The sequence below is a fragment of the Cydia splendana genome, chromosome 3 (assembly GCF_910591565.1).
Source record: "Cydia splendana chromosome 3, ilCydSple1.2, whole genome shotgun sequence".
NCBI lineage: Eukaryota > Metazoa > Arthropoda > Insecta > Lepidoptera > Tortricidae > Cydia > Cydia splendana.
In genome coordinates this window covers 15980985-16005826 of record NC_085962.1, presented here as the reverse complement: position 1 = coordinate 16005826, position 24842 = coordinate 15980985, and the positions used below count along the sequence as shown (strand labels likewise).

The 24842-nt window shown below is 36.0% G+C and overlaps 1 protein-coding gene across 1 annotated transcript in view; it reads right to left on the bottom strand.

The window, feature by feature from the left end:
• Positions 1 to 166: 166 nt before the first annotated feature.
• The window catches only part of LOC134806675 (coiled-coil domain-containing protein 18-like), a 57913-nt gene continuing 33237 nt past the window's right edge, over positions 167 to 24842 (bottom strand). The window contains exons 7-17 of the mRNA XM_063780002.1: positions 6686 to 6822; positions 5310 to 5440; positions 5060 to 5213; positions 4748 to 4924; positions 4419 to 4534; positions 4015 to 4325; positions 3727 to 3851; positions 2128 to 2249; positions 1654 to 1756; positions 1165 to 1404; positions 167 to 1010 (exon numbers count right to left, since the gene is read on the bottom strand). Of these exons, the coding sequence (XP_063636072.1) occupies positions 315 to 1010; positions 1165 to 1404; positions 1654 to 1756; positions 2128 to 2249; positions 3727 to 3851; positions 4015 to 4325; positions 4419 to 4534; positions 4748 to 4924; positions 5060 to 5213; positions 5310 to 5440; positions 6686 to 6822 (2312 nt within the window). The 3' untranslated portion in view covers positions 167 to 314. The remainder of the gene's footprint in view (positions 1011 to 1164; positions 1405 to 1653; positions 1757 to 2127; positions 2250 to 3726; positions 3852 to 4014; positions 4326 to 4418; positions 4535 to 4747; positions 4925 to 5059; positions 5214 to 5309; positions 5441 to 6685; positions 6823 to 24842) is intronic.

Here is a 24842-nt window from a genome sequence, read left to right as displayed (position 1 = left end):
CAAAATTTTGATGGTAACTACTGGGAAAAAAATTCCCAGTAGTTACCACTGGTAAGAACTTAGTGGTAACTAGTAGGAATAACCCTTCGCGGCCTAGTAAAGGGTTAACACTCAAAATAATAAAAAAATATATACATTAAGTAGGCACTTTATTACAAAACGGACATTTTACAAAACTAAGCTTCGGATTATTCAATATTGTCTGTGGGTATGGGCACACAACAGTAACTGTATTTTCAACTAATATTTTGAACACTTAGTTTTCTTTTACTGCACCATCAGCTGATAAGTAGGTACTTTACACTTGCACAATTTTATTGCAATTTATGACCGGCGAGTTTAAACATCTTTAATTTTTTTTCGTCTTTAATATGATTGGGCATCAAACAATAATTGACATTTGTAGTGTGATGCTGACGTGCTACGGGCAGATTTTTATTTTCCTTAGTTGCATTTGCAGCTCCTTTCGGCACGGCAGCAAATTCTGACACCGGCACACTAGGAAATATTTTGTTTCCACAAACACCATCACCTTTGTAATTATCTTTATTTATATTTCTTCTATTTTTTGAAAAAGTACTCATCCCTTTGGTTGGCACATTTTTTAGCAACTGGTACATATCACAATCATCCTGAATATGAGTTTTAAAATCATTATGCGCTCTTCGTTTATTTCTACGAGCTTCTACTTCTTGTTCTGAATAATTAAATTGATCATCTGAAGGGTTTGTGAGCTCGTACTCTAGAATATTGATTAAATTATCTAGGTTATCGATCGGTAAGTTCGTCTTCTTTGTATCTGTAATGTTATATGATTCATATTCACTAAGCTTCTTCTCAAGTGATAATACAGTTTCGCGTGCTGTTCTCTTTTGGTTGCTTAACTTGACTATTTGATTTTCTAAAGTTAGGATTATTTTCTCTAATTGTGATACTTGTTCCTTTCTCTTTTCAATATAATTCATGAGTGATTCAATTTCAGTATTCTTCTCGTCAAGTTGTCGATTGATCTGTTAACATATCATTTAGATGGGTTATGTTATGACTAGAATATATGTAAATAATTATATTTATATAAATCTTGATTCGCAGATTATCACATAGATACATTGCATGACTGATATAATTAATTGGTAAACAGGGCGCAAGATTAATTTATCTTACCTCTATATCCGCTTGAGTTCTGTCATCCAAATTATTTCGTAGTAATTTAATAATATTGGTTTGTTCTTCATTTTTGACCGTTAGCATCTTCAGGGTCGCTTCCAGTTCCTCTAACAAATGTTCCTGCTCTGTTATGATTTCAACACGTTTTTGTAGTTCAATATCCTTTTCGATTAAGTCTTCAGTCAAAGTATTATTTTTTAGATTGGCTTCTACTAGCTGAAGGGTTTGCTGCTTTATCTGGAATTTAAATCATATCTAGTAACTATACTCGCCACTTCGTCTGAGTACAAATTGTTTAATTGTTCTGAATCTAAAAACACTTTCATATTCGAGATGAATATCTCGTTTCAAACTCTATTCAAATCGTTAACCTATTTTTTCGGATTTTGTATCAAACGAACTTTGAAATACATGAGTGAGTGTTTACATAATGCTCTATAATCTATGCAATGTAAAATACAAAAAAAACTACGAGCGAATATTTACCATTTCATGCAATTCTACTATGGTTTCAAATTCTCCGAAAACTTCACGTAGTACAGTTTTGATATTTGACAATTCTTCTGAATATGTTTGTATTTTCAATTCACTGAAAATCGAACACCTGTATGTAAATTTGGGGACCTACCTACTTTCATATAAAAACGATTAAATCAAATGAACATTAAAAAAGTTTAGTTGTAAGTAATTAAAATTATCTTATCCAAGATTGCAATAACGGTTCCTTGACACTTCCGTCGTGTCAAGATTTATTTTCTTAGCCTTACTTATTTATTTTTGATAAACTATACGTATATGTATGTAGGTAATATGAATTGATAGTTTGATAAATATAATTTATAAAACTTTCCATATGTAATAATTACCGAAATAGAACAGTCAAAAACTCTCACTCTTATTTTATTTTATTTTTTATAAACTTTCTTAGAAAAGTCCCAATATTTACTACCCACACCATACCTTTCGAGTAGGCGTTGTTCGAGCAGGTTTCGTACTCCTTCCAGCTCTAAAATATACTTTTCCTTATTATTCAAATTATTTTTCAACTGTTTTTCTGAGTCGACAGCGTTGTTCCAGTTTTGCTAGAATAATAATGATTGCACGAGTTGTAGGTGGTAGGTATCTTTCGACCACGGGGTCTACCTTTAGGGGGTGAATCTGCATTTACAGCTTATACCTCTAATGTTAACCAATATAAGAGCAATTCTCAAAAAGTTTGTACATTTCGATCACATCTTAGATTTCTATAAAAATTGGTATGCTGGTAAAGTACATGAAGCTGAACAACTTCCACCATATTTCCCAATATGGCCCAGAAAGTTATTATAAAACTTTCCTGTTTTGTTACCAGATTTCCTTACACATTTGGTAACAAAAAAGGAATGTTTCTTAGAAACTTTCTGGGACATTTTGGGAAATGTGGTGGAAGTTGTTCAGCTTCGTATACTCTACCAGCATACCAGTTTTTATTAAAATCTAAGATGTGATCGAAAAGTACAAACTTTTTGAGTAATGTCAGAAATTTATAGGAGGGTATTCAGGGTGACGAAATACAACTGTAAATAAATTAAGTACTTACTGCCAAAATAAAATAAGTAGTTTCCGTGTACATTTTTCATGGCTTTTGCCGTTGTTTGATTAATAACTAGTATATTACGATAAAAGTGCGAAAAATAGGAAGGAGTGGCGGTATATTAAAACACGACCGAAATTGGACCGAAGGGAGTTTTAAATCGACACGAGTTGAGAATTACCTATTCGCACGTATGTTTTACAGTACAGTAAAGTAGCACCATACGTACTGTAAAATGTGTTTTCATCACACTTGCTCGAAAAATACCTTATTTCATGCAGGTGCACTGAAGGACAAAGGCCTATATTGTTCCCACGGGAGTTATGGATCGTGAAAAAAAAAGCTATAACTCCCTAGGGAGATCGTTTTTTTTATGTCACTAATTCCTGCGAACCATGTAGGTTATAAGTAAGATACTTTGTTTAAAGTCAAGGTATAAAGGCGTTTTACTTTTAAAATACTGACGGTTATTATTTAATATTTTTGCTATGCTTAAAATATTTAATTTGATTAATTTTGTTTACTTATGCTTAAAATATTTAATTTGATTAATTTATTAGCCGTTTAAAATATTTTTACACAATATTCAATTGTGGATGAATGTCGATGGGTCTGTGCCTTCGATGCCTACACTGCCAAAACATTCCATTATATGGCGGACGAATGTTTGAAATGTCACCGTATTTTAGAATGATTATTGATTACGCTTAAAATTTAGTTTTCTCTTCGCAAGTGTGATGAAAAACATTTTGTGCAACTCCGGGGGTACGAATACTGTTACTCGTACAATATTCCACTTACCCCCCACGTTGCACAAAAGTCAATATAACATAACATCCCTTGCAACCTGCTGCTGGCCCTTTTTCCCCTGAAATTAGATGTCTGTGTAGGTAAGGTACCTATTTTATATTGTCTCGAACTCACAAGAGGGAGTATTTAAGTAAGATTGTCCATGTACAATATTTATAAAAATATGTATATTTTACCCGTAATTCTTGCATAAGTACTGTTTGTTGGGTTACTTTAGTTTTATATTCCAGCAGTTCTTCTTTAGTATTTTCAAGGTGAAAATTCAACACATCTATTTTCTTGCGGCATTCAGCAACGTCTCCTGCAATACAAAAATTATATCTGACGAATAAGTATAAGAGAAACTCCTACTTATTGCAATCATTTAAAACTGCCGTCCTATTTGTTCTATGACATTTGTCTGAATGATTTTGAAAGCAAGTAAGGAACAATATTTATCAAAACGGTTCTAATTAGGTATGTACTTGAATTTGATTCCATTTCTATTAATTTCTTCGAGACGTTCTTAAATCGTAATTCTGACTCGAGAAGTTGTGCACACATAGATTCTATTTTGTCAGCCAGTATATTTTTCCCATCTAATACATCTTTGTATTGCTTCTCTGTTTCCATTATTTTGTCAGCCAGTATATTTTTCTCATCTAATACTTCTTTGTATTTCTTCTCTGTTTCCACTAACTTCGCAATACATAAATTTGACTCGTGTTTCGTAGTGTGTAAAGTTTCTTCAAAATTTTTACTAAGTTCTAGGAGTTGATTTTCTAGATCTTGTTTTCTGTAATAATTTGACCCGCATTGTAAAATAATACCATGAAAAAAACTATTACAATTAGGCACCTACTTTTTACGAAACAAATAAAAAGCTTACTCGACTAATAGTTTGCTTCGATCAGCAGTAATTTCATCAAACAGTTTCGTATTTATATCAATAGATTCGTTCAGTTTTTTCAGTACATTATCATAATTTGACTGCATTTCTTGGTTCTGAAATAAATGTATGAGGTAAAAAACAAGTGGGTAAAAAATAACACCTACTTATTATTGTATTAAAGTCACCATTGCAGCCATTATAAATGAAGGTGCCAACTATTGTACCCTCCGATTCATTTTACTGCGAACCGGATGTGATAGGAGCAATGCCACTCCTAGTTTGTTACGTGGGTTGTGGTAGAAAGATTGCGGAGTCTAAGTATTTACCTCTTCGCGCAATTGGCAAACCGTTTTTTCCAATATCCGGCTTTTAGAATGAGCTTGCTCCAAGGCTACGTTGAGGTGTGCCATTTCCTCTTCTTTGAATTTTAACTGTAAGTCAGCAGCTCTCGACATGTGATCTCTCTTTTTATGTTTCGCGTCCCTTAATTGCTTTTCACTTTCCTGTTATAAGTAAATAATATCCGTTAATGATTAATATTTTAGTGAAAACAATCTTCGGTTAGATAAGTATCAAATGGTAGCAAAATCTGCCGCCTCGTGTATTATTTGCCTGTTCAAATTGAATGCTATTATTACCCTTGACTTGTTTTCAGCAAATGTTGCTTTATCCTCCGCCTCTTTAAGTTTTTTTCGTAGTTCATCGTTTAATGCATTTACTTCTGTTAATTTCAATGATAAACTTTGAAAACACAGTTCATTGGCTAATGCGCTATTCGCATCGTGTCTGGAAATAATGGCAAATACATTTGATTTGTTTTTTATTAATTTATAAATAATGTTCGATTTAGGCAAGGTTAAAACTCATAACTATAATAATAATACATACTTTAAAAAAATCTGCGAATTGTTTAAAAAACGTAAGTAATCCACTTTATTCTTATCCAGTGACCTTTTAAATACTTCATTCTCAGTTTTAAATTCTTTGATTTTTTTAACGAGATCATTTCTCGTAATCGTCTGAAATAAAACCCAAGGATTAAAGTACCTATGCTACATTATTTAACATAACATGTTTTATTTTTATTACTATGGCCAAAGAGAATAAAGTCTATAGAGACGGATTGTCAAAGTAAATTTTGTAGCCACTGTAAATTTACTGCCATCTTTCGACAGAACATAAAACTGTTAGAACGCCATTTGACTTTGATCCTTATTCTTTCACTGATATGTGTTAACTTATTAATTGATATTCACGCCATCTACTCGACTATAGGCCAAAGGTATGGTTCCATGTTTTCGAGCGATGGCGCCACAACCTTCAGCCTATGCTCGAGTAGATGGCGTGAAATTGAATATTAATATTTAAAAAGTTAACACATATCAGTTAGAGAATAAGGATCAAAGTCAAATGGCGTTCAAACAGTGTTAATCTTCTGTCGAAAGATGGCAGTAAATTAACTGTAGCTACATAATTTACCCTGACAGTAACTCTCTACTTCAAATCCTCTTTGCTATGGCGTATGGACATGATGTTCCGCAAAGAGCTGTATGTAATTAGCGGCGCGATTCGGGAAATGGATTAGAGATTAACTAGATACGATATAGTAAAGATAATATATATACGACACGATATAGTATTAAAGTTTAACTTTACTATTTCATATCTAGTGAATCTCTAATTCATTTCCCGAATCGCGGCGCCAGCCGCCATAAGGTACCTTTTGCCGTGGAACGTCACATATTTTTACTATTTGTCTATTTCAGTGGTGGGCAAACTTTCTTCATGGGGGGCCAGAAAGTTTAGGAAATATAAGTGGAGGGCCAGAATTGTAGCCAAAATTTATTTTGATTTGTGATAATCGTGGGCCAATGCCATATAGCCCATATTCTAATTATTTCATACGGCCGGCGCCCGGCCCGCGGGCCGTACTTCTTGTCAGAAACTTCGCAAGAGAAATATCTGTTTTTTCCGATATAATAAAGTTTTTTTTTAATAATACAATGATGGTGGCAAACAGGAATACGGCCCGCCCGATGGTAAGGGGCTGTCCATAAATTACGTCATCTATTTTTGACGATTTTTTACAACTGTCGCACCTGTCACCGATGTGAAATTGGGGCCAGGTGTGGTGAAAATAACTATTGTTGGTCCTTGCAAAGTATGTGCAAAGTTAGCTTTAGCTGGCGTATTGCATTCTTATGACGAATTAGGTATCTTTTGATTAAAACCAAGTAAATATTGAGTTATATGGGAGACCTTACTTTCTTAGCCATGACGTCCTCAAACCAATCAATAATATTATTTCTACTATTTAATGTTTCTTCGCACGAAGTAACAATTTTGTTTTGTATTTCACGTAATAAATGTATATCAAAAGGAGTATGAGATATCTGTGTTTCTGAAATCAAACAAAATTATATAATTAGGGCCTAATATATAACAGAAATTTCGAGTTCTAATGTTGGTTTTATCCAGCGACCGTTACCGGTATAACTAAAAACCATGAAATATCTCGTAGCATTCACCATATTCCTTTGATATTATATAAAAGTATTTAGGTATTTAGGTAGGTAGGAGCGGTGGTGGCCGAGTGGATATGTCGTCCGACTTTCAATCCGATTTGGTACTCATGGCACGTCTATAAAACAATACGACGAAGCCGGAGCAATCGTGTGCGGTGCGAGGTGCGAGGTGCGAGGGACGAGGGGTGAGTCGCGCGCACCCGAGCTGCATCATACATCGCCATTGTTAGAGTAGCTCGGTACTACTTAAGCAGGCCACTGACGAGCCTTCCAAATGGATGCCGTTACAATGGATTCATCCAAATGGACGGCATCCTAATATTAAACATTGTACGTTTTTGACATTCACGGACCGATTTTGGATTGCAGCCACGCTATTTGGACTGTTGGAAGGCTCGTCAGTGGCCACCTTTACAGGGCTAGCGTGTCGTATTAAAACGGGTCTTATTAAGATGTTACGCGGCCTTAAAGTCTATTGTAGAGATGGGTAACTACCCGGGTAAATACCCGACAGCGGGTATTTACCCGGTAAATACCCGATATTTACCTACCCGCGGGTAAATACGCGGGTATTTTCGTTTTTCTTCTAAATTTGATGTGTTTAATGGTATGTGAGTATAAATAAGATTAATTTAAGTATTTTTTTATAATGTTACATAAAATGTATGTTCAAACTAATTACGAAAAGGTTGCTATGAGGTGAAGTTCGATTTTAACATATCAGTACAATTATGAAAATCGTGTAAAATCATTCCCTGGCTTCTGGAAATGTTTTAAAACGCTTTTAATATACATTAGAAAGTGGAAAATAAAGACTACTTATAAATGATAATAAAAAAAAATGTGCAGTATCACAACTTGGGAAGCTCATAAGTCAAATACAGTTAGTTTTAGGACCAAAATGTATATAACCTTTTTTGTAGAAAATTATGTCTACTTTAGTTTGTACATACAACACTTTTCGATATTAATGACAGATTACAAGAAATATGAAAAAGTTCACTTTTATCCCCCTCCCCCCAACCACACCCCCCGCCGACCGAAGTTGGAATGTGTATTATCAACGTATAAGTACGATAATTTACTCAAATCTAAAAAAAAATACTTTTATGACGGCCTTTTTTTATATTTATCAAAATTGCACTAAAAATTCCTTAGTTACAACTGTAGGTTTCACTAAACCATTTCATTTTAAATGACACACGATAATTACAACCATTAACTCGGTTTATATCTCCACTTTAATACAAATTGACATGTGCAACAAGAAATGAATCTACCCGTCCATTTGGGTAGATACGGGTAAATACCGGGTAGATGGGTATTTACCGGGTATTTACCTGGGTGGGTAAATTGGGTAAATACCCGCGACCCATCTCTATCTATTGTTGTGTGTTTTTTTTTTAATTAACTAGTAGTTCGTCCCGAACTGAGAACTCGCGGTTAACCAATAGTACATTATTGTCGAGGCTCGGAAGTAGCTACCCATACAACCATTTCCAGTCGCCGTTACGACGCGGTGTTGACACATCTTGTGTCGACACCGTCTGTTTCGGTCACAATTCCAGTCGCAGAGTCGTCGCCGTGTCGACACAGTTACCAGAAATGGGGAAGGGTCGACACATGACACAAAGTGACATAAAGTGTGGTCGCCGTGTGCACACATTGTTTCGGGTTTGCGACTACTTTATGCCAAAATCATTCGTTCATTCGTTCATTTTGTTCCTGTCAAATGGAAACTGTCAGATGGAAAAATACTTAAATAAAAATAAGTGACATTAATACGCCATCTCTAAAACGGATTACAAGACGTAATTATATATTGTTTGCATTTATATTACAATAGGACTTAAATTATTATGGGGAATTAAACAGCTCGAGTGATTTGATAAACTAAGTGTAATATAATCAACGCGCCACCACATTGTTTTAGTTTAGCCGGAAATGAAATTGTTTACTTCTCAGTGCCTGTGTTCATAACTATATTATTTGAAGCATTTTTAGTACTTCGATGCGTATACTATACTTAAATAACAGAAATAACGCTTTACATACTACGAAACTTGTTAATTATGATGTATAAATATGGTTTAAGGCTGAGAAATATTGCAGTCACAAAGTAGTTGCAATGTTTCGACTTTGTGTCGACTCTGTGTTGACACATGACACGCGCTGTCAAAAGTAATAACAAAGTTACTGGTATGTTACTGGATTTGCAAAATGGCTCCTTGTGTTGATTTGTTTTCAGATATTCTCAAAGTGTAAAAATTCCGTGGTCAGAGATGGGCATTAATCGATTAACTGTTTATTCGACTAATTAATGGAATAAAAAAAGTTAATTCTCAAATTTTAATCGCGATTAGTTTAGTCGACCTAACATAGATTGAAATTGAATTAATCTGAATATTAATCGAATAAATTATCGATTAAATCTCGATTGAAAGTTGACAGGGGGCAAGGCCTGTTCACTTCCTAAGAAAGTTATGTCCCCAAATAATTGCGCATGTGTGCTCCTTAATCTTCTATGTGTGCGTTGGCCTCCGGGAAAAAGTTGCGAGTAATAAAAATAAAAACATTTTTCTACAGCAACATTGCTCCTAACTCTGATTTAAATTATCAAATTTTATACAATATTAATCATAAAACGGGACTTAAAACGCTTAAAACGTAATTACATGCGATTAAGTTTTATAATGAATATTTGCTTCCAACTGTCTTTATCAATGTTCATAAAATATATGGAGGGTAGGTACGTCTACCCACCATAATAAAAAATATATTTGTCAATGACTCTGTCCAACTGCTGTGGTTAAAGTTCATAACGAAAATTTTATTTATTAACTCTTTAAATAATACATACAACGTGTACCGCTACGTACCACTTAAGACTGTAAGTCTGTACCTACATGGATTACAGCAATGCACATAGAAAATGTGCTAAATGCGGAGCAACGGCTGTTGAAGCAGCCAGAGTGAAATTTACAACTTTAGTGGGTTCAGAAGGAACCGAGTCATAACGCATCTGGAAAGCGTATTAATTAACCGTGAAGAAATGTATGAATACAAGTTGGAAATCTGTGTAAAATGCCGTATGTAAAGTGTAGTGTATCTGTGTGTAAAGTGTAATAGGTAGGCATGCCTAATGTTATTTGTATAAAAGGTACTGAAAACTTTGTGAATGCGCTTTATTAATGTCTATTTTTTTATTAAGTTGCCAGTTTTCAGTGTATATTTTTATATGTAAAACATTTTTTAATAAATAATATATATAATGTTATAAACATAAACATGCCTTTTATTTAAATCAATTGATAATACCACAAACAAGGGGTAATATTTGCATCTTGCATATATTTCGTGATATGAAGATAACAAATATGTTTATCAACAGAATTACTACCTACCAATACCCGCCAGGCTAAACCGGTTGTTAACTTTAGTTCCATTGGTACACAAAGACGGCGCCACTAGTATAAACGTATAAACGGTTGGGGACATTTTTTTGTATGGAGTTACCGTTCTTCTCCTAGTGAGTATTATATTCTTTGACAGGGGGCCATTTTTGTACGTAAAAATAATAGAAATGTCTTGCATGCAGATGGTAGCAAAACACTTTGTCATAAAAGTCGAGATGGGTGTCGATATATAGGTTTTAGGGAGTGCCGATTTCGAAAATAATGACCATTTTGGAATCCGAAATGGCGGCCATGCACTGTGTCATAAAAGTCGTCATGGATGTCGTTTTATACGTTTTAGGGAGCCCCAATTTTGAAAATGATGACCATTTTGGAATCCAAAATGGCGGCCATGCACTATGCCATAAAAGTCGTCATGGGTGTCGTTTTATAGGTTTTAGGGGGCGCAGATTTCGAAAATGATGACCATTTTGGATTCCAAGATGGCGGCCATGCACTATGTCATAAAAGTCGTCATGGATGTCGTTTTATAGGTTTTAGGGGGCCCCGATTTAGAAAATGATGACCATTTTGAAATCCAAAATGGCGGCCATGCACTATGTCATAAAAGTCGTCATGGGTGTCGTTTTATACGTTTTGGGGGGCGCAGATTTAGAAAATGATAACCATTTTGGATTCCAAAATGGCGGCCATGCACTATGTCATAAAAGTCGTCATGGGTGTCGTTTTATAGGTTTTAGGGGGCGCAGATTTCGAAAATGATGACCGTTTTGGATTCCAAGATGGCGGCCATGCACTATGTCATAAAAGTCGTCATGTATGTCGTTTTATAGGTTTTAGGGGGCCCCGCTTTCGAAAATGATGACCATTTTGGAATCCAAAATGGCGGCCATGCACTATGTCATAAAAGTCGTCATGGGTGTCGTTTTATAGGTTTTGGGGGGCGCAGATTTCGAAAATGATAACATTTTCAATTTAAAAATGGCGGCAATGCACTATGTCATAAAAGTCGTCATGGATATCGTTTTATAGGTTTTAGGGGGCGCAGATTTCGAAAATGATGACTATTTTGGATTCCAAGATGGCGGCCATGCACTATGTCATAAAAGTCGTCATGGATGTCGTTTTATAGGTTTTAGGGGGCGCAGATTTCGAAAATGATAACATTTTCAATTTCAAAATGGCGGCAATGCACTATGTCATAAAAGTCGTCATGGATATCGTTTTATAGGTTTTAGGGGGCGCAGATTTCGAAAATGATAACTATTTTGGATTCCACTTTTATGACAAAATACGTAGCCGCCATCTTGGATAATAAAATGATCATCGTTTTCGAATTCTGCACTCCCTAAAACCTATAAATCGACATCCGTGACGACGCAAGTTATCTTTATTTTCAGATCTAACAAATTGCTACAGAATACAAAGGACAAAAAAGAAGCGAGGAGGTAATGAAACAAGCAAAAATACAGATGATTCCTCGACGCAATTGGGTGATTCTTAAATTTGTGTCCAGATTTTTTTTGTCATAAAAGTTTTTATTTTTCACATATTACTCTCACAAGTTCCGTGACATTTCGACCTTGTAATTTTTTAAGTAAATGTTTTTGTTTATCTATGAGGATCTCACTAGAATAGTATAATCAAGGTATGTTTATATTTGATGAATGAAATAGTAACGCAAAAAAAAATATATTTGTGTCTTATATTCCTGCCGAAGACTTTTATTTTACCTTTTCCTTCTACACAAGTTTGGCCAAGTAATAAGAATTTAGGGCTCTCAATTTTATTTTGACTTCTACAACAGTAAAGCTACGAGGCCATGTTTGGTATCGTTTTCGTATAAATTCGCAGTACCAAATTTAGTTAAGGTATCACATTGACACCATTCCGAAGTAAAAACATATAAACTTATTAAAATGCTTTCTTTTAAACTCCTCTTCACGCTTAAACTGCTGAACAGTTTTAATTTAAATTTGGTACACATATATTTTGAGTCCCGAGACAGGATATAATAAGTTATCTCAAAAATCATCCTTTAAAGGTGTGAAATGAGGTGTAGGGGGGAATTCAGAAGTGACTTCTTGAAGTTAATACTGTTTAAGTTTAGGTTTGAAGTCATGTTTTTTCATCATTTTTAACTAAATCAAAGATGTAGACCATCCCAAATTTCATATAAATCGGTTCAGCGGTTATTGATTTCCCGTACAAATTTCCACGCCACTTTTCACACCTTCAAAAGATGATTTTGGTTATAAGATCTATCCTATGTCCTGTTCCGGGACGCAAACTATTTCTATACCAAATTTCAACGAAATCGGTTCAGCGGTTAAGCGTCAAGAAGAGTTTCAAAAAACCGGCCAAGTGCGAGTCGGACTCGCGTATTAAGGGTTCCGTACATTAAGTCCGACTCGCGCTTGACTGCACATTTCTAATAGGTTTTCCTGTCATCTATAGGTAAAGAACTATTTTGTGTATTCAGACGGACATACATACAGACGCACGAGTGATCCTATAAGGGTTCCGTTTTTTCCTTTTGAGGTACGGAACCCTAAAAAGATTTATTTTTATTTTGTGGAATGGTGTCAATGTGATATCTTAAATGGATTCAGCACCCCAGATTTATACGAAAACGATACCAAACACGGCCTAGCACCTTCACTGATATAGATATATTAAGATAAAATTGAGAGCCCTAAATAAACTTTCAAGAGCGGATATCTCAAAAACTATTCAACATATCGAAAAAATTGACGGAATAAACTTGTAACAAATTAAATTAACTTTCATTTTGTATAAGTGGCCATGTCGCTGAGATGCATAGTTTCCGAGATATAATCGAAAAACGGGAAAATGGGACCTTCAAAGCCCCCTCTCTCCCCCCCGCTCAAGGGCTACGGCCGGGGACTTTTGATATGTTCACCTCCTAACTTGTCAAACCGAGTTACGGAGTCAAAAATTGTGTTCCGAGCATTTCCCTCTACAACTTTTAAGCCCCCTCCAGACTATGCGCGTGAATCGCGGGCGAAGCCGCGAACGCAAGTGTGTAGTCGATTTTCGCAGACAGCGAAATCGACTCCACACTCGCGTTCGCGGCTTCGCCCGCGATTCACGCGCATAGTCTGGAGGGGGCTTTAGAGCATTCGTTGCCTGACCTAAGTAGCTTATTGAATTTCTTTAAAAACTTTTCTGTAAAAGGTTGACGGGTGTTGGGTGTTTATATGGTTTCGGTCGATTATTATCATTTGCATTGCCCATGATGACTTACTAGAATTACGAGCACACGAGACACTAATAGTAGTTTGACAAACCTTGGTTTTCAAGAGGTATTTTATATTGACATTTGCTGTCACAAATGTGCTGTCAGATTTAGTCGCAAACCGCACGCAAAGTGCACACAAATGTGTCGACACCTTGTTACGGAAAAGTGTAGACACGGCGACGACACTTTGTTTCGAAACAATTCTAGACACATTGTGTGGACTCTGTTACGACACATCTGACATTTAGTTACCACTTTGTGATTCTGCGACTGGAATGGTTATATGGGTACTTGCAGGCTGAGGATTCGTATTAAACGGACGACCTTGGGAGTCCGTTTAATTGAATCCGAAGCCAGCAAGTAGCCTTCCAGCCGAGTCATATATAGTGCTTTTCTCAAAAATGGTGCAAGAAATATAAATATAATAGAAATATTTTACAGAAGCAACGTTCTTACGTACATATTTTCACAGAAAAAAGTAGAAACAATTAGCTTAGCCGCCTTTTTATTTTTTTAATTAAAAAATAGAAGTGTATTTTTCTGCCGAAAATACGCCAACCTATTTGAGACAGCTAAATAGTCGCCGTACCAACATTATAATTATAAGTACTAATCATCTGTTTGGCTGTTTAATGGGCCTGTGCCTTCATTTGATATGGCCATTTCAACTTTTAAAAAGTTTGGAACACGACAAATAATGGAATTTGTATGCAACATTGCAGTCCCAAAATCGAGACTGCAATGTTTTTAACTTTTTAATTTTTGACTGACCATAAACTACGCGCTTCGCGACCAATTTTTGAAACGGCAAAGTCGACTTTGCCGTCCATTTTTGAGAAAAAATTATATATAATATTGCGATTGATTTTGTTGCACATATTTAGTTACTCGTATAGTGCGACATAAAATAATAGAAAATAAATGAGGGCGCCACTTTCTACGTAACTGAATGACACATTTTTGACGTGAAATGCTTACACATGGCAACAATTTAGTATGGACATTTTTGAGTTCCATTTTATTTTATTTCTACTATTTTATGTCGCACTATATGCGGGAATGAATCAAATATCGCGTGGATTTATTGCAAGGTCTGTGGAGCCCTTAACTGATAGATTTAAGCAAAGAGTAGTATTTATAATATAGTTGGTCAAGCAGATCTTGTCAGTAGAAAAAGGCGGCAAATTTGAAAAATGTAGGCGCGAAGGGATATCGTTTCACAGAAAATTTGAATTTCGCGCCTTTTTCTACTGACAAGATTTGCTTTACCATCTATATATAGGAGAAAGAGAGCCCTCTCGTGGACCTTTTTTGCATCAATTTTGAAGCGCCATCTGTAATTCTGTAATCCCATCCTCGTCGCCAGTGAGGTATTTAGTAAAACAACCGTTCGGACCAATGACTGGTTTATTACTGAAGCATGCAGGTACAGCGTCAATACATATCACTTAACCAGAAACATCAACGTCAATATCAGGGGAGAAGGGGCATAAATAGCGTCTAAGTATGTTGCGAACGTAAAAAACTACGACTTTAAAGAAAGGCTATTTATTAATACACGAAAACAGGTTAGGTAGTTTTAACTTGACTGTTGATGTAAATAAAGTACCTATCATACACGGCTGTATACACAATTAGACCACGAAACACATTTACACGCAGCAGGTTATGAGTCTAACCGCCATGATTTTTTCTGAATTTTCTCATAATAAAGTTCTCAGCAACTGTGAAGGCGTATGAAAACTTTGTTTCTTTTAACATTGTAAAACCGAAATTTATTTATCTGAATTATGTCGTAGTACAGGCAATAAATACGGTGTTAAGTATAATATTTTGAGTTTATTTGGCAAAGTTGTTTTTTTTTGTGACAATCGCCTCCATGGCAGCGATGGCCATAAATAGTCTATTCTATCAGATGTTTTTTTGTTTGTTTCATGCTCTGGATACAAGACTTTTAAGACATTCTGACGAAATAAAGTGAAATCATATTAAAAAAAATAAGTTCAGCGTTAAGTAATATAGATGGCGCTATTTTTTCGAATAAAGGGCTTTGTATACGGCTGTCCCTCCCCTGGATTTAAGTCACCACCTTAAAGATTAAAATAAACTGTAAGTATCTGTGCTAAGCAGAAATATTTCCTGTCAAATGTCAAATACTTATATTATGTTTATTTTATTTTATTTTTATCTTGCTAATTATTTCAACATGGTAAATTTAAAAACGATATTATAAAAGTGTAATCCGAGCGCTTTCATTTGATACTAAACTCGACCATGTTTCTTGCAAATAAAATGACCAGAATAGCAAGACCTCTCACAAACAGCTTTTTGGCCTTCTAAGCTCTTCTAACTCAATAACCCCTTGATCGGGCCTGGTCATAATTTAATGACTAAAATGTAAGAACTTCGCTTCGCTTCGCTCGCTCGTTCGATAATTATCGGTTTATAACTTAGAGGATATAACCAACGGAGACGCCATATCTAAAATTTTCGGTACAAAATAGTCTGCCGTTTTTTGCGGGGGAGGGGCACATCAAATGTATAGGTACGTCATGTCAGATAAACGTCAGTCCATACATATGGTTGACATGTGGTTGACCATTGGCCGCCTATTTTCGACAGAGGGGAACGCCTGTTAATGGCGGCTCCATTGTTAATTACTCCGAGGTTTATAAAATGAGATCCAATGTTAAATTTCTGAATTATTCTGTTTACTTGCGTGGAACGAAACATGATAAAAACATTAAAAACGTCATGAGGATAATTTAAAAAAAAAGATAGAGAGGAACGTGAGATTAGACGGTTAAAATTAATGCGTAGATGCTAATGGGAGAACGAACGTTTGTTATGGTTTTTTGTAAACTATTTTATGGTGGACAGAAATACAACAAGTTAATAAGAGTTGAAGAGTTTTATTTCAAGTCAGAAGTGTGCGTGAGCTTGCGCAGCGCTGCTCGCCATGTCGGATAAAGAAATTATAGAGAGAGAGTCATCAGCCATGTAGCATGTAGGTGTGCTGTTTATGAGTGCGGCCATGTAGGTGTGCTGTTTATGAGTGCGGCCATGTAGGTGTGCTGTTTATGAGTGCGGCCATGTAGGTGTGCAGCTAGAGAGAGATTCAACAGCCATGTAGGTGTGCTGTTTTGAGTGCGGCCATGTAGGTGTGCTGTATACGAGTGTGGCCATGTAGGTGTGCTGTATACGAAAGTGGCCATGTAGGTGTGCTGTAAACGAGTGTGGCCATGTAGGTGTGCTGCCAGTCTACAGAGTCTAACGAGTCTAATAGTCTAAAGAGTTAAAAGGGTCTAAAGAGTCTAAGGCGTCTATAGGGTCTGAAGAGACTATTATGAAGAGTACAGTATAAAGAGTCTTAAAAAATTGTCAGTGTCAGTCAAGTCAGTAAATAGTGGCGGGATGAGTTACTTTGAATTAGATTAGGGCGTGGTTTGAGGAAAGAGCGTAAAATGCATTTGAATATTTCAGATGATGAAAGGAGTTACACGCCGAAGCGTCCGAAGCGTAGGCACAGGAGAAGGAGGTCCATGACGCCAGAAGACGCTAGTGAAACTTCTGGTAAGAGGAGCCGAACAGGATTAACTGCAGACGAACTATTAAAGATAGTAACTGCGCTTCAAGGCGTACCAAGTAAGAACCACTCCAATAATAATGTTGTCCCGGAATTCGACCCTAACAACAGAGCTCAAGACGTCGAACGATGGATAAAGAAGGTGAACGAGTGCGCTGAGATTTACTCTTGGGATGAAAAACAGATAATACACTATACGCTTCAGAAGTTACGTGGTTTAGCTAAAAGTTGGTACGAGTCCCTGCCATCCCTCAGCTACTCGAGGGAGGTCTGGCAGAGTAAATTGATGAAAGCTTTCCCGAATGACGTGAATTATGGTAAACTGTTGGATGAGATGTTAAACCGAAGATCTCGCACAGACGAAACTCTCAGAGATTATTCTTATGAGAAACTATCGTTATTGAGTCGGTGCGAGATTGTCGGTCGGAAGGCAGTTGATTGTATTATATACGGAATCAATGATAGCTTAGTTAGGAACGGGGCCCAAGCCCTCAAATGCGAGGAACCAGAGGACTTATCTATGTTAAACTATCTAGCATCTCAGCAGCCCACGCAATCTAAAGACGCATCACGGGGCCCGTTAGCTTCAAACTCATTAAAGAGACGTGACTTTCGCAATAACCCTGCTGATAAAAGTACTGTTGGCAGCAGGGGAGTAGACTCCACCTGTTTTAATTGTCATGATCGGGGCCATATTTATATTAATTTTCCCAAACCAATCGTTAAGTGTGGCAAATGTCATAGAGTAGGGCATAATGATGAGAAATGCACTAGGAGACCGTTACAAGCTCAAACACGTGATATCAGTAGCTCCAGAAGTCGGCATACTGACAAAAAGGTGTTAAAAGTAGCAGTAGATGTTGATAGCTTAATATTGGATCGAGTTGAAACAAGGGCAACCCTTGATATAAAAACACCTGAAGGTTGTTCTAGCACTCGTAACTATGCTAACCCTCTTAGTGATAGCGTAGATGATTCCGCAAACGAGAAGTTTTATAAGACTATTTGCGTTAATGGAAAAATGTTAGGTGCTTACATCAACTTTGGGTGTGCGCGTAGTCTAATCGGTATACAGATGCAGTCGCGTTAGGATTAATTAAAAGTGAAAGCACATCGTTGCCCACCTTAAGAGGTTTTGGTCATTCGGCGGTGGTACCTAAAGCCAATGCTACTGTTCATGTTAGGATTGACGAAGTTGAGATTGAGCTGAATATTTTGGTTGTGGATGACACGTATTTGGAAAGCTCACTGATGATAGGACGTGATTTTACGGAAAAGCCATGTGTAACAGCATTGAAAAACAATAAACAATTGTTCCTATATCATACTCTTCTGAACTTTCCGAAAATCAAAATCGGGCTTTCGGTATTTATGTCGTTAAAGATACTACAGTAGTAAAGGGTGGGTTATTGGAGGTATATACAAAAGAGACTTACACTGGCAATGTTTACTCGGACGGTGGAACCAGGATGAGCCCCAACCAAGAATATCACCTACACCAGGGTTATTATGAGGTGAAGGAGAGTAAAGCGGTAGTATTTGTAACTTCACTAACTAAAGCGCCACTCAACTTTAGGGCAGGGACATTAATAGCGAGAGTCAACCCAATCACAGAAGTTAAGACTTTGGTCGTTCAGGTTGAACACAATGAAAGGGAAATGAAGCCAATTGACCAATCTGAAATTAGAGTAGGAAAAGGGGTCGATGAGAAAACCCGCGAAAGACTTCATCAGCTCCTCCAAAAATATAGATCTTGTTTTGCCCAAAACCTTAACGAGCTAGGATGTGCTAAAGATGCTATTATGAATATAGACTTACATGATAAGACACCGGTAGTGTATAGGCCGTATCGATTGTCGCATCCCGAGCGTCAAAAGGTGAGGGATATTGTCGATGAATTGATTAAAAATGATATTGCACAGGAGTCGAATTCAAATTACATCATCATCATCATCAGGCTATAGTAGTCCACTGCTGGACATAGCCCTCCCCTAAAGAGCGCCATAGCGCCCTGTCCTCAGCTTGCCGCATCCAGCATCTGCCTGCAGTCTTTCACAGATCGTCATCCCACCTGGTCGGAGGGCGTCCTACACTACGTTTGCCAAGTCGCGGTCTCCACTCAAGAACACGTTTACCCTAGCGGCTGTCGATTCAATCTCAGAACAATAAAATAAAAACATTATGTGTAAAATAGTTATGAGTCAAACAATATTGTATTGTATATTGTAATTCTTATTAAGTTAAGTATCAGTTGGATTAAGTGTTGTGAATTAGCGTGCTCCGGAGATAGCACGCAGTCGGATGACCGAGTGTTGTGATTTTTTTTAATTAATAATTATCGGTTTATAAAATGAGATGCAATGTTAAATTTCTGAACTATTCTTTTTACTTGCGTGGAACGAAACATGATAAAAACGTCATGAGGATAATTAAAAAAAAAAGATAGAGAGGAACGTGAGATTAGACGGTTAAAATTAATGCGTACCTAGATGCTAATGGGAGAACGAACGTTTGTTATGGTTTTTTGTAAACTATTATATGGCGGACAGAAATACAACAAGTTAAGGTGGTTCGATTTTCATACAAAATTCAATTAGTTTTCGTTAAGTAACTACACATTATTACTACATCATTTTTTTCGCATTTATCTACTTTCGAGTATTCATTTGCGCTAAATTAATAAAAAAACTTTGTTTCATACAGAAATCATGCAAAAATCATAGTTAACTTTTCATCAATTTTACGTTTGTGTGTGTCACAAATGTCGTGTACAGATACATTGCGACGTTGCCATTCCATTTCCAACGTTGCCGGACCGACGGCGGCGCGAATTTTCAGTGCCGTCATGTTTGGTCAATTTTTGTTGACACTGATACTTGACAGGTACTTAATTGGCCGAAGCGAGAATAAGTACCCGAAGTTTGTCAGCTTAGCTAAGAACTATCATGGTGTGTTTTGCAAACAGTCGCTTTTTTGCTTACAAACGGAAGGTTCCCGGTTCGATCCCCAGTCATTCTATGCTGGGACATAACTTTTTGTATTTTTTTTACACCTATATTTCGTATTATTTAATTTTTCTTATTTTCATAAATCGATTGATTAAGTATGGGCTAAGCGTATTCGTTTAATTTTTACAAAGATAATTAGAAATTATACTCTACCATACTCTTTGATTTTTACAATCAGGACATCCTCACTGCAATAAAAAAGAAATGTATAACATTTCCTGTGGTTGAAAATAATGGAAATTTGTCTATGAATGAAAAACACAATTATTACTAGTTACTACCAGGTAAGTAAATTATAACTTGATTATAACTTTATTAGAATCCATATTGTTGCATCATCTTTCTGCCTATTACATCAGAGATTTTTTCCTATCATGATTCATGATATTATAATATGTATATTTCTTTCAGGTACAGGGACTACTACGGATAACAAATATGAAAAAAACCGGCCAAGTGCGAGTCGGACTCGCACACGAAGGGTTCCGTACCATTATCTATAAAAACGGTCACCCATCCAAGTACTGACCCCGCCCGACGTTGCTTAACTTCGGTCAAAAATCACGTTTGTTGTATGGGAGCCCCACTTAAATATTTATTTTATTCTGTTTTTAGTATTTATTGTTGTTATAACGGCAACAGAAATACATCATCTGTGAAAATTTCAAATATCACGACTATTCACGGTTCGTGAGATACAGCCTGGTGACAGACGGACGGACGGACAGACGGACGGACGGACAGCGGAGTCTTAGTAATAGGGTCTCGTTTTACCCTTTGGGTACGGAACCCTAAAACTGTACTGTACTTGAATTCAAAATATAGAAAATTATGTTTTAATTTTATTTTACAATTAAGCTAGTACTTTATTAGAAGCTGGGCAGTAAGGGCTTGCTTTACATGTAGAACTAACTATTTGCGCTTTAAAAAAAACTGATACCTGACACTTACAAACCTGGACTTCCTTGGGCTCATTCTACCAAGAATCGTCAGTATTCTCCATCCTAGCATAAAAAGACATCCTAAAATGTCGGTTCCATCACGTCATCGTCAGGTTTTAGTATCAAAAATGTTCCCCAGCCTGCGTGACGTAGCGGAAAGTAAAACTTCTATACAAATATTTGGGACATCGTTTTTATATTATTAACATCAGGATTCAACAAGAATAAGCTAGTGGTTCTGAGTTGGAAGAACCCAAAAAGATCATGATCTGTGAAAATCAGGTATTGAATATTTTTTTGGAAAACGTAATTTTAGACCGGGAGATAGTGACACATTTTACTGGGTCATTTGTACCAGTATGGCGGTTCGTCAGGGGTCTAAGCATGTAATGAAGGAAAGAAAATGCTATGACCATAGCGCTGGTACCGGCGGCCCAATCGCGTGGGCGTTAGTCGAACGTGTCGGATAAAATACGAGTGTCGAACGATTTGTTCCACAAATATCCTCGTATTTTCCGATAGTCCATAAAAAAGAAGTAGGCGGTAGCGTAATGCCATACTTCTCCGGTGTGACTTACAGCCCGCCATACTGAGGCGAATACGTTAATTAAAAAAAATCAATTCAACCATTTGTGCCAAGCTAATTTTTGCACAGGTGATCATCGTCGAGCAGCCATTCATGGACATCACCATGCCATACTCTTCGGACGATTCCAAATGCCCGCCATACCGCCACAAGGAAGTAATTTTTTTTGTTTTTGCTAAACGATTTGTACCAGTATTGCATTTAAATTTTTGGAGAGTATTTGATAAAATGTGACCGTTATTATAATTGCCATACTTATAGTAGGGGGAAAAAGTGCTGCCATACTTGAAAAACTTATTTAATCGACACGTTTCAAAAATACGACTATACAATACGTAAAATATTTTTTTACAGCATGGCATCATCATATTCTGTTTGATTGGATACAATTATACCTAAAAAAATTATTCCGGATTATAACTACGGGGCGGACGACTGTGAGACTTAAGCCAAGACTTAAAAAATAAAAAAAAAATTGACGATTTGTACCAGTATGGCATTTGGATTTTTGGAAATTAGATGATGCAATGTGACCATTATTGTATTTGCCATACTTCTAATAGGGGGAAAAAGGGGCACCATAATTGAAAAAGTTGATATTTCGACGGGTTTTCAAAGTACAAGACATAAAATCATTTGTTACAGTATGGCATAAAATCATTTGTTACAGTATGGCATATTATGTTGTTATTGTATTAAAACGGAATACCAAATATTGTTTAGACCTGAACTTAGAGGATATAACCAACGGAGACGCCATGTCTATAATTTTCGGTACAAAATTGTCTGCCGTTTTTTGCGGGGGAGGGGCACATCAAATGTATACGTAACGCCAACATAGCCATGTCAGATAAACGTCATTCCATAGATATGGTTGACAAGTCGTTGACCATTGGCCGCCTTTTTTCGACAGAGGGGAACGCCTGTTAATGACCACTCCGTTGGTTATATTCTCTAAGGACCTGAAGTATTACCAATTCAATACGAACTTTTCTACCTCAAAATAGTTATAATTCAATATTAATTAATGGGACAGCTTTTTAGAAGACTGATTATTTAAAATAAGCATTTAAATATTGTATTTTTAATTAGTAGTAAGTTATTTACTTATGTGCATTCTTCCGCCGATAATATATTTACTATTAATAAAACGTTTCATTTTACTGGCAACACAGTGGTAGATTTGATGTAATTTAATGGTGAATGGAGGTTTACAGCAAGATGAGCCGAGATCTCTATGATTCGAGAAATCGTTCGAGCGGTGGTAGCCGTACAATATTATTCAACATAATATATAGTTATAAGACAAGATATATTTTATTAGATATGTCGAAAGCCTACGATAGAGTACAATACAAAATTCTCCTAGACAAGCTACACGAAATAGGTATAAGAGGGACAGCGCATAAATGGTTCACCTCGTACTTAGAGAACCGTAAACAATACGTCGAGATACAATACCTAGACCACCAAACTGGAATGATCGACAATATTAAATCGGACTCTCAATCAGTCAAGCATTCCATCCCCCAAGGATCCTGTATCGGATGTTTATTATTTTTAATATATATAAACAATCTTCCTAGGAATCTAGATGACCTATGCGTACTCTTCGCGGACGATATTTCGATCCTAATGTCTTGTCAGAACGACCAAAATCTACAAAATGATATAACTAATACACTGACAAAACTGACAGACTGGTTGACTGACCATAATTTGGATATAAATTTCTCTAAAACCAAAATTATGCAATTTAGACCATACCAAAAAAACGCGTTAGATATAAATTACTCCTTTAACGGGCAAACAATAGAATGTGTAGATACATTCACCCTCCTTGGTTTGAATATCGACACGCACATAAATTGGAAATCACATATCCAAAAATTAGCCAGTAAACTTTCGACATTTATATACGCTCTTAGAGAATTAAAAAGATCAACGAACTTCGAATGCGCCCTGGCGGCTTACTACGCATACGCCTTTTCGTGGTTTAATTACGGGATAATCCTTTGGGGAAACAGTACAGATATAGAGGAAATATTCTTATTACAAAAAAAATGCATACGAACACTAGCTAATATTACAGTACCAGATAGTTGTAGACCCTATTTTATGAAATATAAAATCCTGACATTAACATCAATCTACATATTTGAAATTTGTAAGTTCGTCAGAAAATATCCTCATTTTTTTCCAAAATTTGCCGACCGTCCTCGACGATACGAAAGTAGATATAAGCATAACCTGGCGCGACCCGAACGTTCAGAACTACAGCTACACAAAACAAGTCCAAAAATGATGGCCATCAAAATATATAATACACTCAGCGACGACATTAAACTTCAGACATCAGATAAACAATTCAATAAACTGTTGAAGAACTTATTAGTTAACAAGTGTTACTATAAATTGAATGATTTCTTGGAAGATAAAAATGATCACGAATGTTATTAGTTTTAATTATTACTCACTTTATTATTTTTATTATTTAACTCATTTCATTTTACCACTTATTATTAAACATTGTGTGACATAAAATTATTCTTGACATGACTATTAAATAAATTAATATTATATACCTACTTACACTACAATTTCAATGTTAATTTTAATTATCAATAATATTTCCTAGACATTCATTACTATAAAATTTTAAATTACAATCTCTTAACCATTGTTAAAAGACCTAATTTTATAATTATTAATTATTATATAAATACTGTCGAATACCTAGCATAATTTAGTTCTAAGACTATTGCTGTGCCCTACCAGGGTCCATGTGAAACTCACTATTACTATGTAACACCAATGTAACAACCATGGATGCAATAAATAAATTATGAAATAAATTATGAAAGATTGCCGCCACCTACGTCTTTGAAATTTTGGATTTATATTCGGTAAAACTTAAACTTTCAGGAAAAATTAGTGCCATACTGGTACAAATCGTCAAAAATACGAATAAAATCTTACAATAAAAAAAAATATTGTGCACATTTGCCACCTCCTACAGGTATGGCATTATGAGATTTCTATTTATGATCACACAGAAAGTGTTGAAAAAAAAATTCAAGATGGTACAAATCGTTTA